This window comes from Strix aluco, chromosome 3 (assembly GCF_031877795.1).
Source record: "Strix aluco isolate bStrAlu1 chromosome 3, bStrAlu1.hap1, whole genome shotgun sequence".
NCBI lineage: Eukaryota > Metazoa > Chordata > Aves > Strigiformes > Strigidae > Strix > Strix aluco.
The window spans coordinates 108,478,496-108,497,075 of record NC_133933.1 but is presented as its reverse complement, the minus strand read 5'-3'; the positions used below and the strand labels follow the sequence as shown (position 1 = coordinate 108,497,075).

At 35.7% G+C, this 18,580-nt stretch overlaps 1 protein-coding gene across 1 annotated transcript in view; it reads right to left on the bottom strand.

The window, feature by feature from the left end:
• Positions 1-18,580, bottom strand: part of CSMD1 (CUB and Sushi multiple domains 1) — a 1,278,503-nt gene that overhangs the window by 278,454 nt on the left and 981,469 nt on the right. Inside the window, exon 22 of the mRNA XM_074819927.1 lies at positions 6,082-6,251. Within this exon, the coding sequence (XP_074676028.1) occupies positions 6,082-6,251 (170 nt within the window). The remainder of the gene's footprint in view (positions 1-6,081; positions 6,252-18,580) is intronic.

Here is an 18,580-nt window from a genome sequence, read left to right as displayed (position 1 = left end):
CACCTTGTTTTGTAAGATTAGAGACTTTAATGTTATGGATGTAGTCAACCTGCAGAAGCTGGCCTCGGGGGCAGTGGGGAATAATCACAACACTGTTGGGAGCACTACGATAAATGTAGCCAGAGCATTCAGGGATGCCCCCTGTCACCTAAACATTTGTGAGGAACTAAAAGGGAAGTGCTTGCTCTACTGCTGGGATTAAAATATGCAGGCAAGAGAAGACAGTGCTACAATTAATCATGAGGTGAAATGCTCTAGTAACAGTGCTAATGTATCTGCACCTGCTGTGGGAATGTAAACACAGACACTCACCTGAAGGAGAAGGAAATGCTGGCTAGATTTTCTTAAACTCCAGTTTCTCATTCTGACAGTAAAAAGAAATTACTTACAACTAAACACTGCCATTTTCCTTAATCGCAGAGATCTTTATGGCATAAAATTTCCAAAGGGAAATGCTTTTAAAATACTGCTTTGATGGTTTGAGAGAGAATTCCTGTATATCTGGCTGACATTGTTATGCATCTTCCTATATACATTCCCAAATCTTTTCATTACATCCTAGTGGAATTCTTAACAATCCTACCTCAAACAAATAGTAATACTATATACTTCATAAGACATTCATGGTGTGTTGACCTTGGAATTATCAGGATTGTTTCTCACACTTCTTTTGCTTGCCCCTCTTTTTCACATACTATTGCGCAGAATTTTTTGCCCTTTCTTAAACAGGCTTCCCCAGAAGTGCCACCACCTTAGCTGGGGGGCTCAGCCGTGCCCTGCAGTGGATGTGTTGGATCCGGCTGGGAGCGGCTGTGTCCGACACGGGTCAGCCCTGGCAGCTCCTCACAGAGGCTGCCCTTGTAGGCCCCCACTAACAAAACCTGGGCACCTACACCCAATGCAACGTTACATATTTTCTTTAAAAACAGAGTGAGATATTCAGGTGGGAAAATGCCCTATATTTCAGCACAACATTTATAAATATTCTTAATCATTATTGCATCCCTCGCAAACTGTGTGCAAGGCAGTCTTGGGGCTTTCTCCTGTGCAGACACAAGAGAGAAGGCTGGTGTTTATTTTTCTCATATTTAGAGTACAGGTATGAAAGGAAGCAAAATTCAGAAGTAATGGTTCCTGACAAACCTGTGGGAAAGGTAAGACTTTGGAGAGTGTCTTAATTTCCCAATTGCTTGGATTGCCGATCTGGTGAGAGCACATGAAAATTTATTTCTATCTCACATGCTCAGATCGCCTTCCCATGGAAATCATGACAGGAATGGGAAGATGAAGAAGAGAATAAATAGTATGGATTTGCTTAAACTAGGTTATAACTGAAGCATGCAACCACAGTTAAGGCACATTGCTCTCTACAGCTGCCTGAGGAGGGGACGTGGAGACGGAGGTGCTAATCTCTTCTCCCTGGTGTCCAGTGATAGGACACGTGGGAATGGTTCAAAGATGCACAAAGGGAGGTTTAGACTGGACTTTAGGAAGCATTTCTTTATCAAGAGGGTGGTCAAACACTGGAACAGACTTCCTAGAGAGGTGGTTGATGCCCCAAGCTGGTCAGTGTTTAAGAGGTATTTGGACAACACCCTTAATAACATGCTTTAGCATTTGGTCATCCCTGAAGTGGTCAGGCAATTGGGCTAGATGATTGTTGCAGATCCACTGCAACCGAACGAATTCTATTCTATTCTATTCTATTCTATTCTATTCTATTCTATTCTATTCTATTCTATTCTATTCTATTCTATTCTATTCTATTCTATTCTATTCTATTCTATTCCATTCCTGAATCATTTTAGCAAATTTAAATAAAATAAAATATTATCATATATTTCCTGCTGAAAATTTAGGTGTTGTAGTCCATAAGATATTTCCCTTTTTCCTGATATTAAAAAGCCTAATTTCCTCAAAAAAATGTAAAAATAAGATGGAAAAGGAATGCAATAGTGACTTCTGATTAATTATTGAAAAAGACAAATATATGACCCAGTATGAAGGAGAAGACATCACTTCACATGTGTACAAACAAAATTGACAATTAGTTCTAAAGATGATGTAGCACTGAAATATGAGTCTGTAGAAGACTGAAGAAGGTTAAAAACAACATAGAGGACATTATTTTGCTTCTGTCTGCAGTACTGCCTTGTAGTATCCATTTCTTGAGTCTTATGTATAGTTATGGTCTGTGCATGTGCAGAAAAGCAAAGTGAAACTGTGGAAAGTGCAGACACAGGCAATGATTGAGGAGCATCTGTCTTAGAAAGAGAGACTAAGTTTGGACAGGAGGAGACTGAGCAGGGATATGATTGAAGCTGACCAAATCATGAAGGCTTTAGAGAACATGAATGCAAAATTACTCATCAAATCCTATATTGTTAGCGCAAAGGAGTACTTAATAAAGTCTGATGTTTCATTAATCAACTAATGATGCTGATTTCAAAGAGATGAAAGAAACTACTTCTTTAGACAGTAGGTAGTGAAATTCCAGGATTTTCTGTCATAGAATAGGTTTCCAGTAGTATCAACTAATTTAAAGGACTACCAAAATTTCAAGACAACCTGTGGGTAGCATATGGAAGAGTCAGCAAAATGTTGTCTAACTTAACCCAACAGCTGTGGATGTTTTGGGAGCATAAGGGCAATGGAGCACAGACAGTGTCCAAGCTTGTATATTTTACCTAAATAAAACCACCTATCAGTATTATCAGAGAAATCATACTGAGCTAGATGGACCACTTGGTTCAACTCAGCAAGGTTATGTTTCCAAGATAACTGATATTGTTTTGGAAAACAAAAAATTTTCATGCTGGCTTCCTATGTTAGGTTGATGGAATGTTCACTGCTTTCAGCTAGCAGATTTTAAATCATCACAAAATGTCTTTTTATTGGTAAGCAGGCAGTTCATATCATCTCATGATGCATAGCAAGACTGGAAAGAACATTTCTTTCAGTCTAGAAGAGTACCTCCTATAGATTAACTGAAGAAATCAGAAGCTGCATTGACAAGTTTATAAAATCTGAATACTAAAAATACTTTAGCCACTAATATAAACAAACCTAGGACACAATCCCAAACAGTAACATTCAGTTGTACACTCTGTTCAACACCTGCTACATTTTCAGTCAAGATTTTGGCCTGCTTCTTTTCGCAGTCTTCCAGACAATGCCTGGGTAAGTTTGGGGGCTAGATCAAGAGCTGATTCCAATGGAAATACGTACCAGGACAGCCTGCTTGGGAGTGGAGAGGAAATAGACTTTATTTTTATAAATGCAGGTTATGGAGAGGCTATGGGGAAGAGAGTTTAGTTGTATAAATGGAAGCTGTGTTGTGCCTGTTGCCTCAGAACCAGAGAACAGGCCTTGCAGTACGGACATCACAACAATTTTACCTTTGCTTCCTTTGGATCCTCAGGACTATTTTGCTAACAGATCTATGAAAGAAGAAAATATCTAACAGATTGTTCAGAACAGCTTTCTCTCAGGCAAATCCTTCTTGTATCTCCAGGGAATACCTCTAAGTATGCTTGGCATTACTCATGAAATGTTCTGAAGGATAATTGAGTTTCTTGAAAGTTTGTTTAGGGTTTTCTAAGGGAATTTTTGTTCAGGTACTTCATTAAATTATTTATAAACTTGGTATGTGCAAAGCTTCTGGGAGACTTATGTACCATATTCAAGCAGCTCAGTGGGCAATTAAGTTCTTTCTCGTCTGCTTCATCTGTTCAGAGAGCCAACATTAATGGGATGAGCTTCAATGAGGCCAAGTGCCAGGTCCCGCACTTGGGCCACAACAACCCCATGCATCGCTACAGGCTTGGGGAGGTGTGGCTGGAGAGCTGTGTGGAAGAAAAGGATCTGGAGGTTCTAATTGACAAGCAGCTGAACATGAGCCAACAGTGTGCCCACGTGGCCAAAAAAGCCAACGACATCCTGGCTTGTATTAGAAATAGTGCGACCAGCAGAAGTAGGGAGGTGATAGTCCCCCTGTACTCTGCACTGGTGAGGCCACACCTTGAGTACTGTGTCCAGTTTTGGGCACCTCAATACAAGAAGGATATCGAGGTGCTGGAGTGAGTGCAGAGGAGGGCAACGAAGCTAGTGAAGGGCCTGGAGAACAAATCCTATGAGGAGAGATTGAGGGAGATGGGACTGTTCAGTTTGAGGAAGAGAAAGCTAAGGGGAGACCTCATCACTCTCTACAACTACCTGAAAGGACATTGTAGAGAAGTTGGTGCTGGTCTCTTCTCACAGGTAATTAGTGACACAACAAGAGGGAACAGCTTTAAACTGCAACAGGGGAGGTTCAGACTGGACATTAGGAAAAAAAATTTCACAGAAAGAGTGGTCAGACAGTGCAATAGGCTGCCCAGGGAGGTGGTGGAGTCACCATCCCTGGATGTGTTTAAGGGTCGTTTAGATGAGATGTTGGGGGATATGGTGTAGGGGAGAACTTTGTAGAGTAGGGCTGATGGTTGGACTCGATCCCATGGGTCTTTTCCAACCTGAATGATTCTGTGATATCTGTGAAAAATACTTTTGGGGATCTGTACTGTCAGACCATGGAAGATGGGAGCAAAGGACAATATAGACCACATATTTTGCCTATCTACTCAATTCTCTTTAATCTAAAAAGTCAAGGTCTTGCAGTGTTTCATACATGGTGGCCACACAAACATGGAAGCATTTATTATCAAGGATTTTGTGGGTAAAGATGGAGAAAATGCTGTTCTTTTGACTGTAACTTTATAATACTATTGGAGATTCTTAAAAGTTTTGCTTATTTCATGCTCTAATCCAGTCTGTATTTGCTGGAAAGAACAGGTATAATAACAAAGATATGAATGTCTATATTAATAAAGACAATACTTAAAGGGAAGTTATTTCTTGTGGTTTGTGTATTTTTTTCTCTGCACCTTCATCATATCTCTTAATGCCTCGTACTTTGCAAAAAATGTATAACTTTAAATTGAATTGCCACACGTAGCTAGTGAAAGGTATCCCTGCCCATGGGGAACTAAATGATCTTTAAGGTCCCTTCCAACCCAAAACATTCTATGATTCCATGATTTACATAGTGAGTCTCTTAAGATGAAAAAATGGATAAAAGTATGGCCACCAAAATTTGAACCATAACAATTTTATCTTTAAACTCCTTGTGGAAAGCATTTAGTGCACATAAAAATAGTAAAATCAAGTTAGAAAAACAGACAGCAATTTTTAACATGTTAAATTGGTTGCTGTGAGATCCCCAGAAAGCAAGATGTTAACTGAATTCTGAATACTTGGTAATTCAAATTATCAATTAACTCTGAAAATTTAGAGACACAAATTTGAAAGAGTAGTTTCATGTATGCTCAACACTTGAGATGAATGTCATGATTTTCAGTACATACAAGAATGCAGCAGCCATTATTAAGAAAAGAGATTATAGCCATGCTGTAGAAAAGTACATTACATGTTCAAAATCTGTATCTATTTAGGCTGTCTTTCAAAGGCTACCTACAACATACAGGAATGAAAACCATCTTCTGTAACTACTAAGCATCTTCTGTAACTAATTAGTCAATATTACAATCCTATATGTTAGCTAGCTTATTTATATTTAAATGAGCAAATTAATTAATTTGAAAGAAAAAAACAACAGTTCTGTGCAAGACAAGTAAAATAAGAAAATCAAAATGTACCAAAAATGCACCAAAATTAAAACCTGTCCTTTGTTAAGTATTCACCATGCTACACTTTTAAACATTGCTGCAAACAGAAAATAATACAGACAGTTTAGTATTCAAAATCCAAGTTCACATTTTAGGTTTTCTTTTTAGTTTTTAACCCACTGTAAGCAGCCTAATACATATATAAATGTAATTGAACTCTTAATGTCACCTATAGTTTCTTTGAATCTAGTGTAGGTCATTGAATATAGTGTAAAGAAAGTGATGCTAACCACATAGAATCTATTCATTTTGTGTGAGAAAGTGGAATGAAAATAAAAAATAATTGCTGTTAAAAGCAGAGTTGTTCATGCAACGTGAATGTTGAGCATGGTAAAAAGTGAAATTATATTCTTTTTACCTTAACAATATCTCCCTCACACAGCTGAAAGCTCCTGGCTCTAAGATGGATCCCTTTTCCAGCTTCTGTTTCAATTTTATAGATACATTCATGGTTGTTGTCATAATTAGATGGAAAATTTGGAGACAGCAATGTTCCTTCATTTCCAGAGACAGTTGCTCCGCATTCAGCTAAAGAAAACAGACACATTTAAAAAAAGAAGTGAATTATCCATTTCAAGAAAATATGGGTTATTTGCAGTAATATTTAGATTCTATGAAAACTCTAATGGGCTATGTCAGAAAAGTATAGTTCTGACAGATTTCACCTGTAGGACCAACTCCTAGAAATCTTACCAAAGTTGCTATCATCTCCTGCATTTCACTGGGTATGTTTATTAAGTGCACTTGGGTGCTTTTACATAATTCCCTTTACCTCCAATTTATCCCTTGGTCCTCTCATCAAACTAACCTATAATGCAGGTTAGCTGGATTCCATAAAAATTGGATGTTCTGTTGTAGTATAGTTATTGTGGTAACATTTCAAATAAATGCAACACTAATTTTACTTCCCTATTCAGCTTTATAAATAAGTATTAGAAAAAGCAGACAATAAGCTGCTGAGATAAAAAGAATCTTGCAATAAATCATGAGCATTCAAACATATTTTTCTTCAACTGGAATAAAAACAAAAAACTAAAAAACAAACTAACATTTATTGACATCAGTGAGGGTCAAGCAGAAAACTCCATTCTTTTCCGGGTAAAGAGTAGGTGAGTCTGTTTCACAGCCATCTGTATTAAGAACTTACTGACACTTCCAGGAGTAGACATTTTTGTCATTGCTCCCCAGTAAAGAAAATAATAACGGGTAGGAAGAGTGGTATGTTCCAGCCCATGGGCTCAGTTTGAGTTCTGAATAAAGACTAATAATATTATTCCAAATGTGCAATATAAATTTAACACATAAATCAAAACATCCAAACAGATAGAAAATAATATTGATGTACTGTTCAAATATTCAAAATGCTTGAAAATGACCTACAAACACCTTATAAAACCCCACAGTAACAGTAAGATACTAGTATTAATCTCCCTTTTTTTTTTTTTTTTTTAAAGTGGATGAAATTCATATTTGTATCTCATTGTTCAGTTTAAAGATAAAATATACTCTGTTAAATACAGATTTTGACCAAAACATTCAGACCTCATTCAGAGTTTGGTAAAAACCTGTTATAACAATTAAAATAATAATAAATTAACATGTAATTGTAAATCAACAGATATATTTTATCAAAGATGTGATAGGTTTTTAAAAAAACTGTATTTTTATTTCTGTGACTGTTAAATAGATTTTTAGGGTTCATAAGACATTAAAAGATACATTTTTGGAAGTGTGAGGGATTTACAATTTTAGGTAAACCATATAGTTTAACAAGTATGTATGCAAATAATCACTCTGAAAATATAGTGTAAGGATAAACCAGAAAGATGTATCAGAAAATAATTTATTTAAACATATTCAGGGAGAAATATATGTTTCAAATTTTCAAATAAACAATCTAAAAATTTTCTATTTACATTTCTGAGGCCTTCACAGACATCATCAAATTTATGTGCTTCTTGCTTTTGAAAAGTCTAAAAAGCAGTGAAATTTTCTGTATTTTAGACTTCCTCCCTACAATAAAACTGAAGAAAAAAGGGAGGAAGGAGATGGACAGGGAAGCAGGGAAATGGAGGGAAGGGGGGAAAGAAAGATGAAAGCGGGGAATGAGTTAGTCGCAGTCTTACTCAGAGCCTTATTTCTACTCCACATTTGAGATCTCCTTAGGCAAAGTGCAGAAAGAAATCACCAATAAACTGGTTCAGGATTTAGCACATGAGTTGGAGTTCATTTGCTATTTTAAAGTAGAGCTTTATGTTCTCCCTTTCCTTAGCCTTCCTAGGCCCTGATCTACATTATATTTAATAGGCAGAAGAGTGTTGCAGAATAAGAACCACCGGCACCAAACTTCAGACAGACGAACTCTTCATTTGTCAGGGAGTGTGAGATGCAACAGGTATTTTTAACATGTTTAAAGTCACTTTACTTTGTCTAAATGTTTCAAATAACTGTAGCAGACTGATAAATGAACTAGGATTTTATTTTGATACTTTCAGTAAAGGATCTTTCAAATATGTGATATGTATTACATATAGTTACATATACATATCTATATATTTGTGCGTACATGTTCATATGTAGCTATTTTGTCTTTGATTTTTAAGGAAAAAGGTGGAACTAATTAATTTTATAAAATGTAACTCAAAGCAATGTCAACATTAATGTCAGACATGTTTAGACCCATACTACTCAATGTCTTCTTGTGTTTATGACACCAGTATTCTACACAAGCCTTCTGCAAACAAGTGTTTGCGCAAGTAAAGATCCATACGAAAATATCAATGTTCCCTTAGGCTGCAATAGTATCTTATTATCTACCTCCTGTAAAGAACTGGAAAATACAGAAGTAAAATGGTGAAGAGAAGAAAATAAGAAAATGCTATTGAAGCATAGGGGTTTTTCTTACATAATGTTCATACAGTATTCTACATTTTGTTTCAGTGATTGACTGTAAACCACTAAGACATGAGCAGTAATAGAAAAAGTGTACAATGAGCTTTCCCTAATCTAGAACTGGCCAAATCTCATGCTCCAATAAGTCTATGTTCCAAAGTTCAAAACCATGGCAATCTAAATCTGTGAATAAAAATACTGACCAGGTACTGATACCCTGATCAGGGATAATCAGGGTTACAAACTAAAGTTAATATAATATTACTACCCTTCTAAAGTATACTACACTGTGCAAGAAGCAGATATGCTTCCTGCTATGAATAAATAGTTATTTACTAAAATTCAATTACACTGCAAAATTCTTCCAACACAATTTGGCACTCATATAGCTCCAACCCATGCTATACAACCATATTCTGTTTTCAGTGCCTATTATCCCTTCTCACATACCTTGCAAATATTTGACAGCTATGCAGTTTCCTCAGGCCCTGTCACTCCCTTCGTTATCATGACAAAGGGTTGCTTATGACCTCTGACCAGTCAAGTTTCCTAGCTCATCTTATGTCAGTCAGTCAATCACTGACACAGCCCCAGAAAGAGGTTTCCAAAGGAAAGCAAGCCCTTCTTTGTCAACTTCCCTCCCTCAATAGGATAATTATACAAAACATCTCACAGTTCAGGTTAAGGTTTTCTTGCCATTTTTTTCTAATGTTAGGATATCAAGTTAAGGCAATGTTTAATTAGCTCCCCCGATTTCTTGGCCTGGAGATTTATGTGACTGTTTTTCAGAGAAACACTGGCCCCATTCATGGAACGATTCCTTTCACTCCAGACCATTGGAGCTTTTGGAGATCTGGTGTCCTAATACCTGAGATCTCTTTCATTTGTGATCAATGCCCAGATATATAAAGGACCTTATGCCCTAGAGGACTTCCATTGAGTATTTTTCTTATCCATCTTGCACACTGCAATTCAGAACTGCATGAGCTCCCTACACAAAATGAGGGACTAGAGACTCAGAAGAGCAGCCATGAACAGCAATGCTGTTTTTTCAGTAGGAAAAGCTTATGCAGTCAAAGGCATCTCTCCCCTTCAAGTCCCTAATATTTTACTTGGCAGTATAGGAAATGTCATTATTTTTCTTTACAAATATCTATAGTAGCTGATATTGCTGCTGCTTTTTTATACAGTGATTAACACATGCAGCCAGAATGTGTGACACCTAAATTCAATTCACTTCTCCTCTGGGGATTTAAACATGCATTTCCTATGACTTCTGCTTCACATAAAGGGATTAGAAAATCAGTTACTCACAAAGAGACCAAATGCTGGCTAACCTCTTTAGCATAACGGGTAGAGCATTAAACAGGGGAGGAGGAACACTTTTTCAAGGAAATTCATACATTAAACAGTTGGGAAATAAAATTCTGAAATAACCCATGAATCAACATTCACTGTTACCATGTGAGTACCAAACTACTAGACTGGAGAAATATATTCATGTTCACTTCCATTTTCATTGCCTCCAAATAATCTTTAATTCTTTATGCAAAATGAAACAGCCTTTAGCCACACGGGCAAAATCATTCTGCTAGGAGGTATCAGATATAATTTTAAATTCTTTTACAGAAATAAAGGAAATGAAGTCACATATCTTACATTCCTGATGAAAGATCAAGACATGAAGTTTTGCATAAAGTGATAAGGGTCATCCACCTATGGTAACTTAAAACATAAAAACCTGCCAATTACTCTTGAAAGATGTCATGCAACATTCCTTATCTAGCACATGTGTGCTATGATTAACTACTGATTTTAATATCTCAAGTTAAGCAGACAAATCTTATCATATGATCCTCAAAGAGCTCTTTAGGTCTCAACTACAGAGGACTTTATTTAACTCTTTCAGGACACTACTTCAATGCCTTCCAGATTCCTTCTGAGTTCCAGAGACCTGCCCTCATCCTGAGAGAATGATCTGCCTCCACAGCCCAGACAGATGAAAGAGAAAAGATATCTCATGTCCCCTACATGAGAAAAAAAATCTCCTATTTGCTTGTATTTTCATTTATTAAATGTAATTCACTGAATACTAACCATATGCACCCTTCCTCTGATAAAAATCAACTATATCAGTATTAGTATCTATAAGTCTTCAAATTGTACAAACATTGACAGGTACAGAATTTGCCACTGATCTTAAAGTAATTAGTATTGATATTCTGTCTCCATACTTTGATGCACAACCTTGTCTTGGAAAAACCATTGTGAATTTAAGTGAACATGTATACTACGACATACCCACTGAAGATGCTCTATATAAATAGTATTTTCAGGACTAGCTCCTCCAACTGTAGCCTTTAAAGAAAACCAGTATATTTCATAATGCTCTTTGTCAGATTATGTGACATGCTTAGACTAGTATAATAGTATTAATGTAGTTATTTAAGAACTTAAAATCTGCATATAATACCTAAAAATTGCTATAAAAAGATGTAGCACTGAAATATGTATTATGATGTAATACAGATCCGTTATTTATTTTGCTTTCCTACATCTCCTTTGTTTCTAGTAGTAATCTATTTGATTTTTCAAGATGCAAAATAAATTGATGTAAAGTTTCCAGGTTTTTTTACTATCAATATGGTCAGTGGCAGATAAATCCATTCTTTAAACAGAAAAGATCCAGTTGTCACTTTATCATAATATTTTTCTCGGTTTACTCAGGTATTTTAAATATATTTTGTAGAAAAAAAATCCAAAATATGGGTAATCCAAGAGATTTTTCAACAAAGAGTATGTACAGAAGTCTGTTTTGAGAAAAAAAAATAGACAAATAAATAAAGAAAACTAGTAGGGAATTTTATCTCATGAAAGCAAAAGTCTGATAATTCATTAGATGTCATAAGAAATGACAAAAATCTTCCATTTGCAAGGACAGGAAAGACTTATCTTTCCTCTAGGAAGGACATAGGGGGATTGATGCAGCTTGTACACAATTGTTTTGAGTCTGAAGGAGAAGAAAGACAGACACATTCTTGCAGAAGTAACATGAAATAGCACCTATTGTGTTCTGACAAGATCTATAAAATTAAGATTGTTTTCATATTAAAAGGGTCCAACTAATTGGAATTGGACTATAAATAAAATGTGAGGAATTGTTTAAATATGCAACTTTATTGAGACTGTAAAAGAACTGGATTCTAAGCACTACAATAGCACTAAACACTCACATGTTAAAAACATCCTAGCTAATCTAGTTCCCTAATTTGAAGAAGTAGCATTAACACATGAAAAAAATCCAAAATATGTATTTTTCTTTCCATTACAAAACATTAGATTTTAAGCATCTGTAATTTAAGAGCAGGGGATACCTTTCTGATGTCCTCAGTGAATATCTGCATCCTTTTCACCCTTTTCTATGCAGCAAAATTGTGTTGCAGCTGAACTGTAAGGTATACAAATTTAATGTAGCTCATTTAAAAAAAAATGTGTTTATAATACTACAGATGCTTGTGGTTTTGTTTCTAAATGAAGAATAAATTCCCTAAAATCTCAACTCCCAGACCTTTTCTACATAGTTTTGCTGTTAGTGCTTAAAAAAGTTACTATCATCACATCTCAATGGCTTGTTACATAGCTTAAACTAGCACGTACTAAACAAAATTTGTTCTGCAAATGTCAGCTGCTTATATGGTTCTAATCAGATTCTTCACTTCTCAAATCTGCCAAACTATGGAAGTCTGCCAGATCACAGCATCCAAAAGACAAGGTCCCGTAAACTCATCTTCTTTTAAAAGAAAAAAATCTATACAGTACTGGCTCTACATTTAAAAAGGTGGAATGCAGATAAAAGCAGATTAATCTAATTTTCTATCACAATTTTTCAATCTTGTGTGCTTTTTAAAGTTAAGTTTATTTATTTATTATAAAATCAAAAGTATCCACCTAAGCATTCAAAAGGTATACTCTTATTGATCATATACCACCTATGCCAACACATAAAAGGTTTTAGAGCAGGCACTATATGTTTTATTTTCTCTATAGTTTCTGAGTCGTCCGTTATAACCTTGCTGAGGACTTCGGTAGACTGGAAAATGCTACATTATCAAACCATTCGTTTATTTCCTTGCAATAAGAGCAATCTGTCTGGAAGAGATACTTGACCCCATTCTTTGTTCTTGTGCTTAATAAAGTCACTTAAATTCTATTTACATAAGTAAAGTAACTGTTCTTCTTCTTTCATTGTCTCACTTGAAATTGGATAAAAGGAAAGTGCAGAGGGTAGATCTTTTGAAGATCATCAAACACTTCCTGAATGTGAACACAAACTCTATAAAACAAACAAAAATCAGGGATTCTGAAATCCTTTGAAATACAGTTCATGTAAAATGTAACAATAACTTTGTCTAATAGAAAAGTTTGCTTTATTATTTTTCTTCCATACATCTTGCTAAAAGGTTTGACAGGATTTTAAGGAGATCTCCAAAGCAGGGATCAAATAAAAGTAGTACATCGTCAGTTTAAAGGCTTCTCTGCCACAAAGCACTCTACTGAGTGCAGAATATCTTTGTTGTATATACAAAATTGTTTAGCAGTTCATAAAATATGAGAAGAAGCTGAGCTCAGAGGGTTAATAATTCTTTATGTTTTTGTTGGACAATATCGTCACCCAGTAGGATGGTCATGCAACATTAAAAGAAGAGCAAAGGGGATCATGGATAAAGCTGAACAAAGCATTGCATGCTCTGTCTTCACATAATAGCAAAAACTTAGGGTTTCTCCACAGTCATTGACTGAGGTGTCACTAAAGCTCAGCATATGACTTCTGCAGGGCAGACACAATACATGACTGGACTGAAGCACAGCTTCTTGTGCAAGCTCAAATGCAGTGCAAGAAGATTCCTGTTAACTGGAATGCTGGATCAAGCCGAGGTGCACATGGAGTTTCCACAGCAGCTCTGTTGCACAGTGCCTTAATCTCTGTAATGTTAGCATTACATTCATCTCCAGTTCTGCAGCCAGCCCTTCACTTGTGAGCCTGTAACCTTTAATCTACACACTACCAGGCTGCTGTGGCAGTGCCTTCACTCTGGTACCACAAGTGCTCCTTGTTTGCTTCTCTAAGATAGATTTCACGTCAAGGCTGGTCATCAGCTGTGGACTGCACTAAAAAAGCATGTGCATGTGCATCTCAACATTCTTTAAGGAACACCTGTATGACGATGGTGAGGTTAGAACACCTCACCAAAAACCTTACTGAAATGCCGTGCTAAAAACAAACCTCTTATTCAGTATTTTTTTGTACCATTCCATTGCAAAGAATAATGGAGGAGGAAAGGAAGAACTAAACAGCAGGTAAAACCTTCTCTGAGGTTTGCTTAATTAGCTTTCAATCCATATGTCACTGACATAAGACACTAAACATGTTCTCAAAACAAATTCTATGATGTTTATTGGCCTCAGGGGATTATTGGCTGATTTCAAGGTGAAGGCATTTCTTTGGATTTTTTTTTTTTTTTTGCGATTTTTGTCTACTCTTTGTAGTATCATCAGATAATGAGCTATGAAGATAACATTCCCACATTATTTCTCTTATCAAGAAAAAATATTTAGTGTACACAACCTTGAAGTGTAGGAAGAAGACAAAACGGTGACCTGAGGCAATTGCTATTCCTTCCGACTATAGTTGATTAAAATTTCATACCAGGTCTCACATTAATGAGATTAAGGTTTTATACAAATTGCTCCATTTTGAAAATAGAGTCAGAGTGCCCACTATGCACCAACTGAAATCTGTTAGTGTTTCCTGAATATTGAAGTTTTAGTTTTGAAATAAAGACAACTCAAACATGTAATTACTATACTGCACCATATTTTGAAGGTTCATATACAGTAAGACTCAAACAGTAACTTGAACAGATCTTTAATTTTCTGTCAAACATTGATAGTAAGATGAGGGTTTAAAAAAAAACAGGGATTAAAAAAGGACCTTTCAATTGTATTTATAAAAATGTAATGTTATAAGATAAAGAAATAGAAATGATAAAAAATCTATTGAATAACTTACTAAATATGATGTATGCAATAGAAAACAACCTAAAGATTTAACAATTTAAATGTGACAGCATTTAAATATAGCATTCCAAAATACAGTGTGTCCTGGATGCATGCACATCCTTATTACTGTCTGTAGATTCAGAGATTCAGCTACTGATGTTATATAAGTTTTCTTGCCATGAGCAGCTCTTAAATGCAAGCTTTCTCTGTCTAAACACTTGCTAAAAATGAATAGCAATTTTCAGACTTAGTTTGACTTCTCAAATATGAATTCAAATTCAAATGTTATGCTACAAAGAATTTAAAGAAAACAATGAATGCCAGATGTCAAGGGTCTCAGAGAAATCTCCAGTGCTATTCAGGCTAACAAGGTTCCCACTTACGCTTCAATCTCAATGGAAATTAACTCAATACTACAACATGACAAAGTATATTAATTATAATTGATGATTTTGCAATGAATACTAACTAAACTATTAAAAAGAAACAGCTTATTAAAGAGTGTCAGCAATTTATTGTAGCTCCCTATCATTAATTATTCATGTAGTATTTATTATAACAACTGAATATGAAAAATTAATGTGAATACCAGCGAACAATACCTTGGTGAAGATTTTACTCAAATATTGTATTAATGCACCATTAAAAATCAAGTGCCATGTAAAATTTAATAAAGGAGCAACACCACTTAAATATGAAATCAAAACATTAAGTAGCTATTTCTTTTCAGCTTTATCCTTTAAGTTTTTCACAGCTTGCTTTAGGAACACTCCATACAGTTGAAATGACTAATGGGGGACAGAAAGCAATGAAGGTTGAAAAACAAATGAAACAAAAAAAGGCAGCACTCAAAATTAAGTTTATTGTGTTAAGGTGTTATGCTTAAACTCTATGCAATGCTTACCATGAAAGGCTAGTTTGAACTGAATATAGTGTACAATGTATAGTGTACAAATAATATTTTCATGATACATCCTAGTAAAATTTATCATAGTTCCTTAAGGAGATAGTGAGCAGGGAAAACCCAAACATGTAGACAGAAGCAGCATGCAAATCAGGTAATACAATGAAAATCTAGGTTAAGACAATCTCAGAAAGGAAAGTTGAAGAACTAATTCAAACTTTCCTTCCCATTTTCATGTGATGTTTGAATACCTAAATCCTGGAAGAGGTGATCAAAGTGTTTAGTTACATGTCCTTGTGAACAGGGAAAAATAACCATCTCTAGAAACAAGCATAGCTCTTCAGCCATAATGCTGAGTAGAAAGGCTAGCTAAAGGTCATTCACATTAGCCAAGATATTAAGAAGTTAAAAGAAACTGATTAGAAAATACAACCTAATATTCATTTTGATTTTGTCTTATAATCTTACTACTGCTTCAATTTTGAAATTAATATTAAGAGAGATTATGATGGAATAAACTAAATTTATTATTTTCTACCTAAAATTTTCTTATAGCAGAGCCATATCTTCTATGATCTAATAAACATATTTATTGTACTGTATCCCTCAGAGATTAACAAATCCAGCAGGGTGAACTAGCAATTTCTGAAATGTCTTTTGAAAAGAGAAGGTATCTACACTTGGGCTGTACCTTGCAATTCATTGTAAAGATCTCTCTGTTCAGGTTTCTACCCATTGCCTTCAATAATCAGTGAACTGTAAGTACATCTTTGCCAAGTAGGAAGGAAAGAATGAAATGCCTCCCTTCTTTCAGAATTTCATCAGCATATCATAGTGCATCATAAAGGAGTACCAAAACTAAAAGACTCATTCCTCACCTGTTAGAGAATCCCTGCAAATGATAAAGTCACACTTCAAAATGTACTTAGGAGATGATTTAGGTATACATCAGATGCATGCATTCAACCCTGCAACCTAAACTCCCTCTTTTCCCTCAGCCCCTACTTATTAGCCACCTATATCTGGAAACATGTATACTCACTGGGTATAGAAATACAGAATCACAGAATGGTTTGAGTTGGAAGGGACCTTAAAGATCATCTAGTTCCAACCACCCTTGCCATGGACAGGGACACCTTCCACTAGAGCAGGTTGCTCAAAGCCCCACCCATGTCTTGTTTCATGTCACATTTCTGCTTTTGCAGATACCTTCTTCTCTGCCAAGCCTGAGAAGATATTTGCCACGGGTATCCAAAAATAGGAAGCAAATCAGCATCTAACTTCTCTCAGTACCAACAACTGCCTTTGGAACAGGCTGCCCAGGTAAGTGGTTGAGTCATCATCCCTGGAGGTACTTAGAAGACATGTAGATGTGGTGCTTAGGGACATGGTTTAGTGGTGAACTTTGCAGTGTTAGGTCTGCAGTTGGACTCAATGATCTTAAGGGTCTTTTGCAACCTAAATGACTCTATGATTCTATGAGTCTATGATTCTATGACAAAGCCATGCCAGAGTGCATAAGGGAATATGAAATTCATGAGGCCAGGGACAGCATTCTGCACTGAAGAATGAGAGTGAAACCTCTGGAGTATGGCACTGAGCTGGAGGGGGAGCACTTTCTGGATTTGAGATCTATCTCTAGTGTTCATTGTGTTGGTTCATTGAATTGTTAGATCCAAATTTTTAAAAAGTTACTTATAGGAAAGTTTCTTCTCTTAACTCATGATTCTTCCAATCCCTTTTTTAACATTAGCACAACCCCAATAGAGAGTGGTAGAAAGCACCTGACTAGTTTGACTTAAAGAAAAGTATAGGTAAAAGCATAGTCCTGGTTTGCTAGATGAGATCTAGGAAATCTGCCTTACCAACAGATTTCCCAGAAAAATTGTGTGGTTCCTGTTTAAAAGGCTAGTGAAGACAACAAGATAGCAGCTGAAACCTGATTGTGAAGATCTCCTTTAGGTAAACATTAGCCTCAGAATCAGGGACTTCAAGAGACTAAGGAGTTGTTCCACCCCATTTCTGGACTCCAGTATTCGCCAAGCTTCTGAGATTCATAGAGTTTTGGGGATGCGCAAAAGTGCATGACTACCTAGGAGCTTTACTCTTAGATCTGTGTTCTAGGGGGACCAACTCAATAAAAGCTGGGCTTTGTCCTCAGGAAAAAGTAGTCAACTGTGAAACGTAAATGAAACTGTAATAGAATTGTGTAATTATAGGTAGAGAAAAAACGAGCTATTGCTGGAAGGAAAAAATGAGGGTATGTGTCTACACTCTTGTGTAATTTTGTTCACACAGCCATGAAATAAGTATAAATGTATATATATACATTTGTAACTACACAAAGGCAAATGACATAATGGGAATAAATTATATATGTGGAAATAGTGTCAGTAATGCATCATAAACACAAATAGTAATTAAACACATATTTTTGAAAAAAACCCACATTTTTTTCTGGAAAACACTGGAATAATAACTGAAGCAATAATAACAAAACAACAAATGATAACCCAGGATGAGATGTCAATGAATAAAGAGGAAATAAATTGTTTTCTGTTTTCAAATCTCAACTAAACAAAATATAATCAGGAGAAGCTTGTCTGTACTCCAGTAGCTAGGTTTTTACCTACACACAAGCATACCAACAAACACAAAACCAGTAATTTTAAATTATAATTGAATTATTCAGAAATAAATTGGGGAAATTAAACCTACAACACATAGACAAACATGCCAGTTACAGTAATGTGCCCGATTATAATGTTACCAGCCTTATAGGTGATAAGCTGTTTCAGAATAATAAAAAAATATATGCCTATATCAGTACTCTCAAACCTACAGATATGGGTTATTTTAGTGACATTTCTTCTTCAAGGGACTGTGCATATTTATTTTCCAGATAGACCTGTGCCAGGATTGCTAGGAAGGTATTTTTACCTTGACATTACCTATAGAAATGTGCTCCTAATACCATTAATTCTGTGCATCACACAAAATA